The following is a 13613-nucleotide window of genomic DNA, read 5'->3' as shown; positions in this document are numbered from 1 at the left end:
CCTGTTCAGAAGATCAAGTTCAGTAGTGCAAAGGTACTCAAAAAGTAACTTACCTCTATTGTTTGTATCTCTGCTTCCCCAAATGATGTGGTGGGCGTTGGAGTCGACTCCAATGATAAGTTCTGTATGCTTATCATTGGTGTATTCTAGAAGGTTCTCTAGGTTAGTCCCTGGAAGTTGTTCTTTACTGTCAATAGGAAGGTAAAGAGATGCAACAATCAACTCTGTAACCAACCCATTGCAATTCAGTTTAATTCTGGCAGCTGTCATGTCTCCCGTACAGAGCTCCATAACTGGTACCAGGTTAAGGTCAGATCTACAAAATATACAAGTTCTGATTTTATTGTCAGGTACTCCCAAAATTAGTTCCCATCCCTTAACATTTAATCCCCGTATCTTACCTTCATTTATCCACGGTTCTTGAATAAGCACCATATCAATGTTTTTCTCAGCTACTTCCTGGCACAAAAGTGCCGAAGCTGTTTTTTTGTGCTGCAAATTGATCTGTATGATCTTAATTTTGCAGTTTATTCATTTTTGGGGTCTCTAACAGGCCCTCTTGTAATTTCTTCCACCTGCATAGATTCCCCTTCGGCCTCCTGCAGTTCGGAAGTAATCGTTGCAGGTTTTGGTTCCCCAATGTTCCCAGCCTGTCTTGCTTTACCCTCTTCCAACGGTATAATACTTGCTCGCTGTAGAAGGTAATAAGGATTCCATTGAAGCCTTTCGAGCTGTGCCTCTGACTCCTTATCAATTCGGAGACTCACATGCAGTCCTCCGTCAGTTGCTGGTTTGGAACTCAGAATTGCCCAACGACTGGTCCTTAGTTCAGGATTTTGTTTTTCAATTCGTGCCAGTGGCATTTTCAGATCCTCATTTTTAGTCTCTGGAAGGTACATCAGTACACGCTTCGATTTTGGGAGTTCCTCAGCCTTAACGACCTTCCACTCCGTATTTTCTTCCAAGAAATCCTTTGTGATCTTAAAGGACTCCTCGTCAGCACATATCAACCCATAGTATCCATCCATGAGCCGATTACCTTCGTAACGAGGTGCGCAAGGAACCTCATCGATAAGTTTAATTAGGGCCTCTTTTATTGCCCCAACGTCTTTTTCCGTTACAGATATGTCTGGGTATTCTTTGGGAATTATTGCCGTCTTTATTCCCGTAAGAGCTGCTTTGTAGTTGCTGCTGAGCTTTTTGAAAGAGGCAGCAGCAGTTCTGCTCTTTTTTGTTAATTTCTCCTCGGGAGTGCTTCTATCAGACACAGTCCGCTTGACAGCTTGTGTGATTTCGGCATTTCCAGGAGTTTTGTTTTGAGGTCTAGGAGGTAATTTGACCTTAGAAGTGTCAATTCCCTGTTCTCTCATTTTCCGAAGCTTTCGTCTCTGTGCCCCAGATATTTTTGGCCGAGAAACCTCATCCTCAGCATCTTTTAAAGGAGTCCGCATTGCGTCCTCAGTAATTTTATTACCCGATGTGATGGGATTATTTTCTTCCAGATTCTGCCGAACAGTCTCAGTGGAAGTATGATTGTTTGTTGGGTTCTCCTGCGAGACCCCTAGGGTTAAATCTTTTAAATTTTTGCATGGTTCCATATTGATCCCACGAGTATGGGAGAAATAAACTGTCCATACCAGCAGCGCTCCCTGTACCGGTACAAGGCCTTAAATGAAAGGGGGTGTGGCCTGGTACCCCCAGTCGACCGTTTGAGACAGTTCAATTTAGACACACAACTGCCATGCAGGCCTGGGCACGGTACAATTACACCTTTACCTTGTGTGTTGGAGGTGTAGGTTTAGTGGGAAAAAGGATGAAGGAGGGATAGCATTTTCTGGTTGTACTCGGAGTGTAGGATAGGTACAGCTGGTAGATAATATCGGGTCGGTTGACTATATATTGGCGATGTGAACAGTGCCCTAGAATGGAGATGTGGCAGTGAAGACCAGAGGGTCTTCTACTTAAATTTACGCCAGGGGAGTGGTACAACCAGACATGGGTGGGTTAACGTAGGGCGGGCTACTTCTTGGTCGCTGAAGCAGTTCATACATTCCTAGTCTCTCGAGTACCTAGGAAAGATTCCCAGATACTCCAGAGAGCTAAGTCGTGACAGGAACCGGTCTAGCGAGGTTGTTTCACATCCTTTCATACTTACCATGCATTAGGCCTTGCTTCTTTCATCGGAGAGCTCCTTATTAGGGAGATCCCATGCATTCGTACACACATACTTGATCCACTTCCTGCGCCAGACTACGGCCCTATCTGAACAGTCAGCTTAAGCCCCCGAACCAACGTCAAGGTCGTGAAGCCCCTATCGTGCCTAAAATGATTAAGAAATTTCACCTATAGCGGCACTTAGTCTATATTGGGACCGTGCAAGTTCGGAAAAGCGACACCTGGTTTCTACGCTCTGCACTTTTATTAGCACTTTTAATTATATTGGCCAATCATATATGATCCTCGTTACTGGATAATTGTCAAGACCATAGTCCAAAAAAAATAACAAGAAGAAAAAATAAGATTTAGGTTATGTTATTAAAACGTAAATAATTGTATGTAGTAAATAAAATTAGTTATTAAAATGCAGTACTGCAAGCAAAATACAATTAATTAAATTTACCTTTATATAATAATTGCATATCATATCAATATTGTGCAGCAATATATAATTTTCTTCTTAAATGAAAATAGGTATGAAATGTACGTCAATTTGACAATTTCAATTGACAATATGAATTATTTAAGAAAGTTGCAATTTTTCTCCGCTATTCGCGCACGATCGTTTCGCGTATCCTTTCCAAGTACTTGCACACCGCGAATAGGCAGTTTTGATGTAATGTCAAGAAAAATATAAAAATGGAATGTCAGTCAAGTTTAAGTAAAAGTTTTTGTAGATATTGTCGTGTAATTGAGAATGAATAAATTATAATTGTTGATATATTTAAGACGTTTGTAGAAAAAATTTTGTATGATACCTATACGTGTTAAAAAGTACATTTTTAAGGCACTCATGTGAATTACAGAATTCGCTTCGCTCATTCTGCAAACTTGCACATGCGTGCCTTAAAATTGTACTTTTAACACTTATATCATCAATAATTATTAAATAGAAAATGTCAATGACAAAATGTCAATCTGGTTTAAAGTATAAGGTTTGTTTTAGAAACTTTGAGAAAATACGCCGTTATACCAATTCTCGATAGAGAAGCTCTCACCGATTATAAAGTGGAAGGAACAGACCTTATCATTGAAAAGGGAATGACTGTTTACATTCCCGTATTTGCTACGATGAGGGATCCCAAACATTTTCCCAGCCCAGAACAGTTTGATCCTGACAGATTTGCTGATAAAAATTTGAACTCGGATGGTTTGGTATTCTTTCCATTCGGAGAAGGACCAAGGGCGTGCATGGGTAAGTGGTAGAGCACGTTAAATCGGTTTTATGTCTAACGTGTTTTGTGATCATTGGTTTTTAAGAGTATAAAAGAATACGTTGTCGTAATGGGGTAGTTACTCTGAGAAGAGGGTTGGTTGTTAGGAATACACTATTTGTCCATACTTTATTTATTGAACACTACTAATTATTATCAGTAACAAGTTGGTGTGCTTAAAGTAGAACCATCTACGAGTGCATCTGGATTAAGAATGATATTTAATTAACGAATCAATTAGAATTAGCCACGGTGCCTTCATGTATAAGTATATAAACAAATATATTGCCGACTCAGCTTGACCATGACATACGAAAATATGAATTAGTTGACTATGCATTATTGTCGACTGGTGCTTCCAACAAATCTAGGTCACATACTAAAATGTAAACAAATGTGTATGTTTTGGTTTTGTTTCTAGTACATTTAAGAATTAAATGAATATGTCTTGATCTCAATTTTGGATGTTGATAAACCTTTACAAGAGGGACGGATAGCTCAGGCGGTACGATGTTTGACTTCCACCCAGGTAAGCCGGGGATCGAATCCCCGTGTTGGCGAGGACATGTAGACATTTTTAAAAATGTCTATAGAACCCAGCTCGACCTGGGGCGCCAGGTCGACACCATTCGATTTGGCCTGAATAAAATGAATATCTTGAAGCGTAGCACTGGCTCTGTTACCAAAGCCGCGTCAGAATTATGAAACGGGAGACTTATTACTTACTTACTTAAGCCGTCCTCTTATACCATACGGTGTCGAGGAGACTATTCTAATATTCATTCTTAGGAGGTCCGTTTTTGTCCTCTGTCTCTTTTAGTTTTAGGTCCATTTTTTATTTGAAAAAGTACCCCGCACAAACCTTATGGAAATTATGTCCCAGTGGATTTCGTTCATACTGTGGGAAAATACTCTTTAAAGCATCCTGATAAATAGTTCTCGTAGGCACAACTCAATCGTATGAAAGATTTTCAAGATATAGAGGCACAAACTCGGAGAATTATAAGATTTACTGGGTATTTCAATTCCCTGAGTTACTGGTTATCTGGCAACATGTAGAAGTTTGGATCAAGGAAAAGTAGTACTAGTAGTCTAGGATTATTTCCCGGCTAGCCAATGGCGACCTTCACTTTGACCTTGACCTTCAACGGACATCATCTTCTAGAGTTTCAAGTGTTTTCGGCATTAAATTGACATAAACAGATTACTCATGGGTTTTTGGGATCGCTAAACACGAATATGCCATCAGAGTTGACCTGCGGAGGACGTGGTGGCCAGGGCCACTGCAAGGGACGTCATCTTCAGGAGTTTTGATGGTTTTCGGCATTTAATTGATGCAAATGAATTACTGGAGGGTTTTTGAGGTCGTTAAACACGAATGTGCCACCAGAACCGACTCCTGGAGCACCTGGTTTCCAAGGTCAATGAAAGGCGCTCCTGGAGTTTTGAGGGTCTTTGGTACTATATTAATGTAAACGGATTAGTTATAGGTTTTTGGGGTTGATACCTAAGAGTAATCCATTTGATTCCTCCAGTTGAGTCCTCCGAAACTCCAGAAAATGACCTGTCTTAGGCACCGTGTGCTCCTGTGTCTGTACTGATCACGTATTCGTGTTCTACAACCCCAAAAACTTACAACTAATCCTCTTGCATTAATGCAGTATCAAAGACACTCGAAACCCCAGGAGCCCCTTTCATTGACCTTTGAAACCAGGTGCTCCGGGAGTCGGTCCTGGTGGCATATTCGTGTTTAGCGACCTCAAAATACCCTCCAGTAACTCATTTGCATCAACTAAATGCCGAAAACCATCGAAACTCCAGAAGATGACGTCCCTTGCAGTGGCACTGGCCACCACTTGCTACGGAGGTCAATTCTGATGGCATATTCGTGTTTACAGATCGCAAAAACCCATGAGTAATCTGTTTATATCAATTTAATGCCGAAAACCCTCGAAACTCTAGAAGATGACGTCCGTTGAAGGTCAAGGTCAAAGTAAAGATTGCCATTGGATAGCCAGGAAAAAATCCTAGACCACTAGTACTTTTCCTTGATCCAAACTTCTACATTTTGTCAGATAACCAGTAAATCAGGGAATTGGAATACCCAGTAAATCTTATAATTTTCCGAGTTTGTGCATCTATATCTTGACAATCCTTCATACGATTGAGTTGTGCCCATGAGAACTTTTTATCAGGAAGCTTCAAAGTGTATTTTTCCAAAGTATGAAGGAAATCCACTGGGACCTAATTTCCATAAGGTTTGTGCGGGGTACATTATCTCCTCTCTTGGAATGGACGTTTTAATAACAGTCGTCATATGCAATGCTGTTGCTAATTCTAGAATATCATCTTCAGCATCACTTATATTTCCAAAGCCTAGTCCATCATTTACTGCTTCATACCATATTTCGAGCTTCCTGGTGCCCAGGGTGGAATTCGTCTTCTCGAGTTTCTTGTTATTTGATTCTAAATAAATCGACAGTCATTACTCTGGGTTGTCGAGATCGATGGACACAAATATGATAAATGACAACAACAATAGTTATCTACCTATCTGGTGTCCTGGACATAATCTCATGATAGTCCTGTCGCCAGTGGGGGTACAACGGCCTCCTTAATTCAGATGGACTTACCCAAGTTTTTTTTATGTATTTTGACCCGTATAACACGAATTTTTTGGGTAACAGTCGATCCGGATTTCGATAAGATTGTTATAAACAAAGAACTTGAGGAATCCCATAACAGCGATTTATCCCAAAACAAAACATTGTTTTGTATTTTTTGGGTCATTATAAGCAAAAAATATTTTTACAAGTTTTTTCCTAGGATGCATAGTTTTCGACATAAACGCGGTTGAACTTTCAAAAAATCGAAAAATTGCAATTTTTGAACCCGAATAACTTTTGATTGAAAAATAAAATAGCAATTCTGCTTACCACATTTGAAAGTTTAAGTCAAATTCTATCGGTTTTGATTACTTTCATTGCTAAAAATTAATTTTTTTATTGTTAAACAAAGCTATAAACACATAGTGATTGAATGATGTTCAATGCATTTCCCATTTGAAATTGAACGAGCAGGCGCGCATACCGACAATTTCTACGTAAATTACGTACATTAAAACGCATGCATTGGGCACGGGAAACACTATGTGTTTATGGCTTCGTTTAACAAATAAAAACTAATTTTTAGCAATGCAAATAATCAAAACCGATAGAACTTGACTAGAACTTTCAAATGCAGTAAGCAGAATTGCTATTTTATTTTTTAGTCAAAAGTTATTCGGGTTCAAAAATCGTACTTTTTCGATTTTTTGAAAGTTCAACCGCGTTTATCTCTAAAACTACGCATCCCACGAAAAAACTTGTAAAAACATTTTTTGCTTAGAATGACCCAAAAAATACAAAACAATGTTTTGTTTTGCGAAAAATCGCTGTTATGTAATTCCTCAATTGTTTATAACAAACTTATCGACATCCGGATCAACTGTTACCCAAAAAATTCGTGTTCTACGGGTGAAAATACATAAAATAAACTTGGGTAAGTCCATCTGAATTAAGGAGGCCGTTGTAGCCCCCCTGGCGACAGGACTATGACATTTTATGTAATTTTCAGTCGAAATTAGTCGATAGTTTACTCGGGAGTTTTAGAGGTCGCTAAACACGAACATGATAACGACGATGATCATCGAGCAACTTGGTGCCCTGCTGAATACCAGTAATACAACGGCGGTAGTCTCCAAGGTATTAGTGCCCAGAGTGGATTTCGTCTCCTTTCGTCAAAGTTTTACATTAATTAGTTATATAAAGAATTTTATTTTTATGAAAGTGTTGCATCAAATAAGATATACGAGCCTCTTCCCATATCAGTTGGCCCAATTTAGATTTAAAAGAAAATCCAATTTTATAGAACAAAAACAAAAGTCCAGCATACCTAAACTTTGAAAGTTTTAAGTCATCAATAATTTTTGGATTTCCAAAATTATACAAAATATGTTTTAAATTAATAAGAACGATTAATTAAACAGAATAATAACAAATTAAAAAAAAAAACGCAAAAAATATCTAATTTTAACAAAACACTAGTGGAAGATTATAACAAGTGACATATTTTTTATTTTTAATTAGATTCAAAATTCTTCGAGGCATAGTTTTTATAAAGTTCTGGCAGCACTCTGGTGTAAATGGATCCCATATTTTTTGCAAGTTTTGCTTTAATTCTTTGACAGATCTGGCAAGTTGTTTCCTCAATGTTTTTTTTATTTCGCGTAAAAAAGAGGTGCAAAAGTTTTTCTCAGGGACAAGTCGGGACTGTTAGAAACGTATTCCAGAAGTAGTATACCGTGGTCACCAATCCAGTTTAAACTCTTTTTTGGGGTATGGCAACCTACGCCATCTCGTTGGAAGACAAAATATTTCGCTAATTTAAACTTATTGAAACGACTTTGTTCCATAATCGGTAAGAAATTATTTAAAACCTTCAAATAATATTTGCCCGTATTTAAAATTCCATCGATAAAATACAATTTTTCCAAATTATTCGATGCCATGTTGCAGCATACCAGGAAAAACGTAGGAAATTTGACTTTTCTGTTAAATAATTAAGCTGAAAATCTTTACTTTTCTTGCGTATAACTCGACTCCTACTGTATCCAACTCGACTCCAACCCAAACTTCAAATCTGGATTCATCACTCCATTGTGTTTTATCCCTTAGTGAATTTGTCCAACCTCAATGCTCTTTTGACCATTTTAACTTATTTTTCTTGTGTTGTAATGTTAAGACTGGATTTTCGTTAGTCTGAGATAAAATTAAAATTTTCACAAAGAATTCGTATTGATTTTTTAACTTTATCAATCACTTTTTAAGTAGAAAATCTTAATTTGTGGATCTCTCAGTGACATGTCGATCTAGAAACGTGTGTTCCAACCAGTTTACTGCAAAAACTACTTAAATCTAGATAAATTGCACGTCGGTTTTTCACTATAATGCGACTTAATCCCTTTTTATTTGCTTCGCTTATTTTACTTTTTCCTACATTTATAGGTTTTGTGATGACAAAACCTGAGGTTTTGTATCTCCTAAATATATTTCTTACACTATACTCTGGCAATTGAAAGATATTCGCGATTTTCGAATTTATTTTCGAGAATTAACAAATCTATTGATGATTGAACAAAAATGTTCTCATCCATAACTTTACCTTCACTCATTCCCATCGATGACTTTATCCTGACAAACGGCAATAGGCTTTATAGGTCTGGATCCCGCGTATGAAAAAAAAAGTTGATTAATAGCCAGCTGAAAATTTGTTAATAGCTTAAGGGTGTCTAGTCGGATAAACTTTGATATATGGGAACACTGGAACAGGGGCAGTTTTAATCGTGGAACAGGTTAAAAATTTGGAACGGTCACACCACGAAAACGGCACATTTATTTTGTCCGACAGAACAGACTTAAACTCTTCGAACAGAGATTAAACTCTCATGCAAAAATCAGACTGCTATTTATCACCAAATGGGCGTTTTAATGAGTGGAACATGTAGAATATGTCAAATGACAGGAATTATGAAAGGTGATAAATAGCAGTCTGATTTTTGCATGAGAGTTAAATCTCTGTTCGGAGAGTTTAAGTCTGTTCTGTCGGACAAAATAAATGTGCCGTTTTCGTGGTGTGACCGTTCCAAATTTTTAACCTGTTCCACAATTAAAACTGCCCCTGTTCCAGTATTCCCATATATCAAAGTTTATCCGACTAGACACCCTTAAGCTATTAACAAATTTTCAGCTTGCTATTAATCAACTTTTTTTTCATACGCGGGATCCAGGCCTATTATAATATCACAAAATATATTTGGCATTAGTTGACAATTGTTTTGATATCATTTTTCATAGCCTAACTCTGATTTTAAGATAATTATGAAAAAATCAATGTATGTTGATGTAATTGTATCAAAAGCCACGATTTAGCGATTTTTTTTATTATCGTTTGAAATAAATAAAAACAAAATACCGTAAGGATAATTTTTTCAATAAATATTAGTAAAAAATGCAATAGTAATTAATATGGGAACTTATAAAAAATATGTTGATTATCACTTGGTTATGGTAATCGTCATAAACTGCAAATTCCAAAGGTGGGCCAACTGAAATTTGAAGGGGCTCGTAAAATATGATTTCTTGGATATAAATATTTTTTTTTATTAAGTAAAAAGGGAAGATTAGCAAATATTCGGATCATTTATTTCTTACTCATCTTCTGCTATATCAGATAACTAATTTTCTTAATAGTTCCCCATGTTCATGCAATTGGACCCATCACAATTTTTACATGGTCAATTACAAACCTAGCCAATATTTTTTACATCCACATGAGTTGTCGCAGTCATTTTTGTAACTGCAAAAAAATTAAACTCATAACATTTGGTGTTGGTGGACCATAAGGCTGTGTCATCTTCACTTGATGATAGGAATTTTCTTTGAGCTCCCATCCCCAGTCTGCGTTACATTCAAAACTCCTTCTCCGTACATCCAAGTCTGAACTTGTAAATACACTCTTTTAGATGCTGTGTAAATTGTTTTAACAGCCCGTGTTGTGCTCTGCTCTGGGTCTTTTCTGAACAAACAAAGAGGTTGAAACGTACGTAAAAAGATGGTGTTGGTCTCTGAAACAAAATTAAATCTCAGCTGTGTTTAATTTGAAATATAAATATTAACAAAGTACAAAAAATTCGAAGAAGTACCACAAAGTTTTTTAATTGATGGATTCGACCGTTACTTGATGGAAGTTCATTTTACCTAACAATAAAACACTGAAAACGTTTGTTTGTTTGAAAACGAACAAACAATTAACACAATTTTAAACCAAAAACTCCATAAGAAAGCCCTGAAACTAGTTTATCCACCACCACAGAAAGAACCCAGTACCTTCTGCTCTGACATATACTGGCAAGATAACAACAAAAATAGCCTGATACATAGTGTGACCAATTCCAAGTCAGTCCAATTCGGGACAAGGCTGAAAAAAAACCTAAAATCCGGGACTTTTCAATGAAAATAGGGCCATTTTTTAAATATAGAACTTTAATATCATTTTATTGATTATTTAATATTTTTATGTTGACAGACATTTTTTTGATGGGATGGGTTGTAATGATAATTACATTTTTGTTAGTTTTTGATGTTTCGACTTCCAATCTGGAAATCGTTCTCAAAAAGGGAAAAATTAGAAAATTTAACGGATTTTCATGTACATAGAACCTTTGATTAATATCAAAATATAATTATCATTATTTGATATTCATGTTTTTCAATCTTCTTTCAAAAGACGATAATAAAAATACAGAAACGGGAAAAACTCCAGGGTTTGAGATTTTTTAGAACTGTAATAGCACGATATAAAATGCAAGCGTTTTGGATGTGATATTAGTATTACACTCTAGAAATCGTCGATTTTTATTTCGTCCCACCAATTCAATTTGATGTGAATTCTTAGAAGAATAACTTATTCAAAATTTCACAATAGAATTTGACCGAAACGTTAAAAATTCGGATGGCCCGGAAGCCTTGCCCGGGACGCCGAGACACGACTTCGTAATTCGGGCCATGTCCCGGATTTTTCGGGCTAGTTGGTCACACTACTGATACATAAAAAAGGAAGGAATAACACCAGCCTTCAGAACTAACAACAACTTAAGCAAATATATTAAGAACAATAAGAGCCGAGGGAGAAAACAACTACAGAGTGGTGTTTACAAACTAACTTGTGGTGACTGTCCGAAAACTTACATCGGTCAAACTGGTAGAACCTTTGACAAACGGATAGCAAAACACAAAAGGGCTTTCAACAATAGAAAAACAGGCACGTCTACATACGCACTTCACCTTCTAGATCATAATCATTCTTTTAATGAACAGTTTCAAATTCTGCATATTCAAAATAAATGCCTTAAGCTATCATTATTAGAATCTATGGAAATTAATAAATTGAAGAATAAAGATATAATTCTGAATGACCAACTCGAGACAAATAGCTCCCCACTCCTCAACCTCTTCAGTTAAAGACTTTAAAAAGGCAAACATATAGTAAACTAAATCACTTGAGAAAGGCACTCTGCCGAAACAGCTGTAGTCACATAGTTGTAATAAATTTTGTGCAAGCATAGAAAACAAACGTTTTCAGTGTTTTATTGTTAGACAAAGTTTTTTATTAAAAATTGTTTGGCATGAAGATGTCCTTACACAATTTACTGTTTTATTTATGACACAATGTTAAAATCGCTTAACTGCAAATACGGATGAATGTTTGTGTAACAATATGTGTCATTTAAACTAGTTGATTCTTCCTCCTTCCTGTTCTGGCCAGTTCTTGATGCTGTGTTCCTGTACAGTTTTTGCTGATGATGGCTCTTGCTGAGCCGAAACGCGTCCAATTTTGACCTTTTTAATAAAAAACTTTGTGGTACTTCTTCGAGTTTTTTGTACTTTATTACCTCGAGACCACATTTGTGAAATATGGATATTTCTCTTCATATAAATATTATTTTTAGGTAAACGCTTAGGAGTTTTAACCGTAGCTGCATGTCTCTCACATATTCTATTAAAATTTAATATTGAGAAATGTGAAGATACTCCTGATCCAGTTAAATTTGAAACGAAATCATTTGTCCTACAGTCAAAATGCGGACTTCCAATAAAATTTTCTCGTTTATCATAATATAGGTATTGGAAATATATGCAAGTTTTACAAAAAAATGTCTAATTTAATTGATTACCCTATCATTGTCCTTATCTGTCACGTACGAGAATATTCGAAGTGTCATGGAATTAACACAGAAATGTCTAATGGTAGGGGAGCCCAAGCGGGATTTTTGCAGTTACTCGAGCGCGTCAGATTAGCATATGGGGAGAAACCTGGTACACTGCAGATGTACCTCTACCATATATTGGCTCTTAACAAAGGGGAGTTCGTTAACGGGGGCCCGAAAAAAAATCTGTCTTTAAAAAAACTCGAAATTGTCAGATTAAGATAAGGTAAGTTAAGTACATGCAAAGAGTGTATATTGTATGGGCGAGTCCCAAATTTTCACAAGAAAAAACCGAACATTTCGAAAAATGAATGACAGATCGAAAACCTAAAAAATATATGCGCAACGTTTTTTAAAAATTTATCGAATGATACCAAACACGACTTCCCACGGAGAGGGGTGGAGGGCAAATTTAATATTTTACATACGAATCCCACGATATTTCTCGAAATGAACATCACATCGAAAAACTGTATAATAGACTTTTTTTGAAATATTTCAAAGTTTTTTAAAAATCTATAGAATGGCACCAAACACGCCCCCCCCCCCACGGAGGTGGGGTGGTGGGTTACTTTAAAATCTTAAATAGGAGTCCCCATTTTGTATTGCAGATTTAGATTTTTTATGTAAAAATAAATAACTTTTATTCGAAATATTTTTTCGAGTTATGGATAGATGGCGTTATAATCGGAAAAAACGATTGTTGGAAATGGAATATTAAATTAACAAATGGTAAGCGCCCACTAAAATGGAAAACTTTACTTAACTATTTTGGTTTTAGCACCTACTCTTCACAACCCAATAGGTCCCCATAACGCTCGAGTGACTGCACATTTAGCATACTTTGCTCCCCTACTATAGTGACGTCTAGAACATCAGAAAATGTATTTAAACATACATATAGTACGAAAGATGAAAGATTACCCTTGAGCGATCTTATTAAACAAACCCTTTTTATGTTCTAGAAAGTATTGAATCAGTACTAGTACCTATTATAAGAACCGTTTATATCATTATTACATGTACTTGCGCTGGCCATTTTTTTTGTGACACGGTTACAGGAAAATACAGCGTGTTTTATATGTTCGTTCATGGATAATCTTTCATTTTTCCTACTATATAATATATATTATGGCGTTGATATTTCTGGAACAGTTGTATTGGGACCGTGCAAGTTCGGCAAAGCGACCCCTATTTCTACGCTCTATACTAAAATTCGCACTTTTAATTATATTGGCCAATTATATTAGTCCTGGTTACTGGATAATTGTCAAGGCCATGGTCCAAAAAAATAAGAAGAAAAAATAAGATTCAGGTTATGTTATGAAAACGTCAACAATTGTATGTAGTAAATAAAATTAGTTATTAAAATGCAG

The 13613-nt window shown here is 36.3% G+C and overlaps 1 protein-coding gene across 1 annotated transcript in view; it reads left to right on the top strand.

Moving 5' to 3' along the window:
- LOC126890142 (uncharacterized) overlaps positions 1 to 12164 on the top strand; it is a 218037-nt gene extending 205873 nt beyond the window's left edge. Inside the window, exons 9-10 of the mRNA XM_050658992.1 lie at positions 3164 to 3412; positions 11980 to 12164. Of these exons, the coding sequence (XP_050514949.1) occupies positions 3164 to 3412; positions 11980 to 12146 (416 nt within the window). The 3' untranslated portion in view covers positions 12147 to 12164. The remainder of the gene's footprint in view (positions 1 to 3163; positions 3413 to 11979) is intronic.
- Positions 12165 to 13613: the final 1449 nt, after the last annotated feature.

Source organism: Diabrotica virgifera, chromosome 8 (assembly GCF_917563875.1).
Source record: "Diabrotica virgifera virgifera chromosome 8, PGI_DIABVI_V3a".
NCBI lineage: Eukaryota > Metazoa > Arthropoda > Insecta > Coleoptera > Chrysomelidae > Diabrotica > Diabrotica virgifera.
The sequence above is the reverse complement of the archived record's forward strand: the minus strand, read 5'-3'. Positions and strand labels throughout refer to the sequence as shown.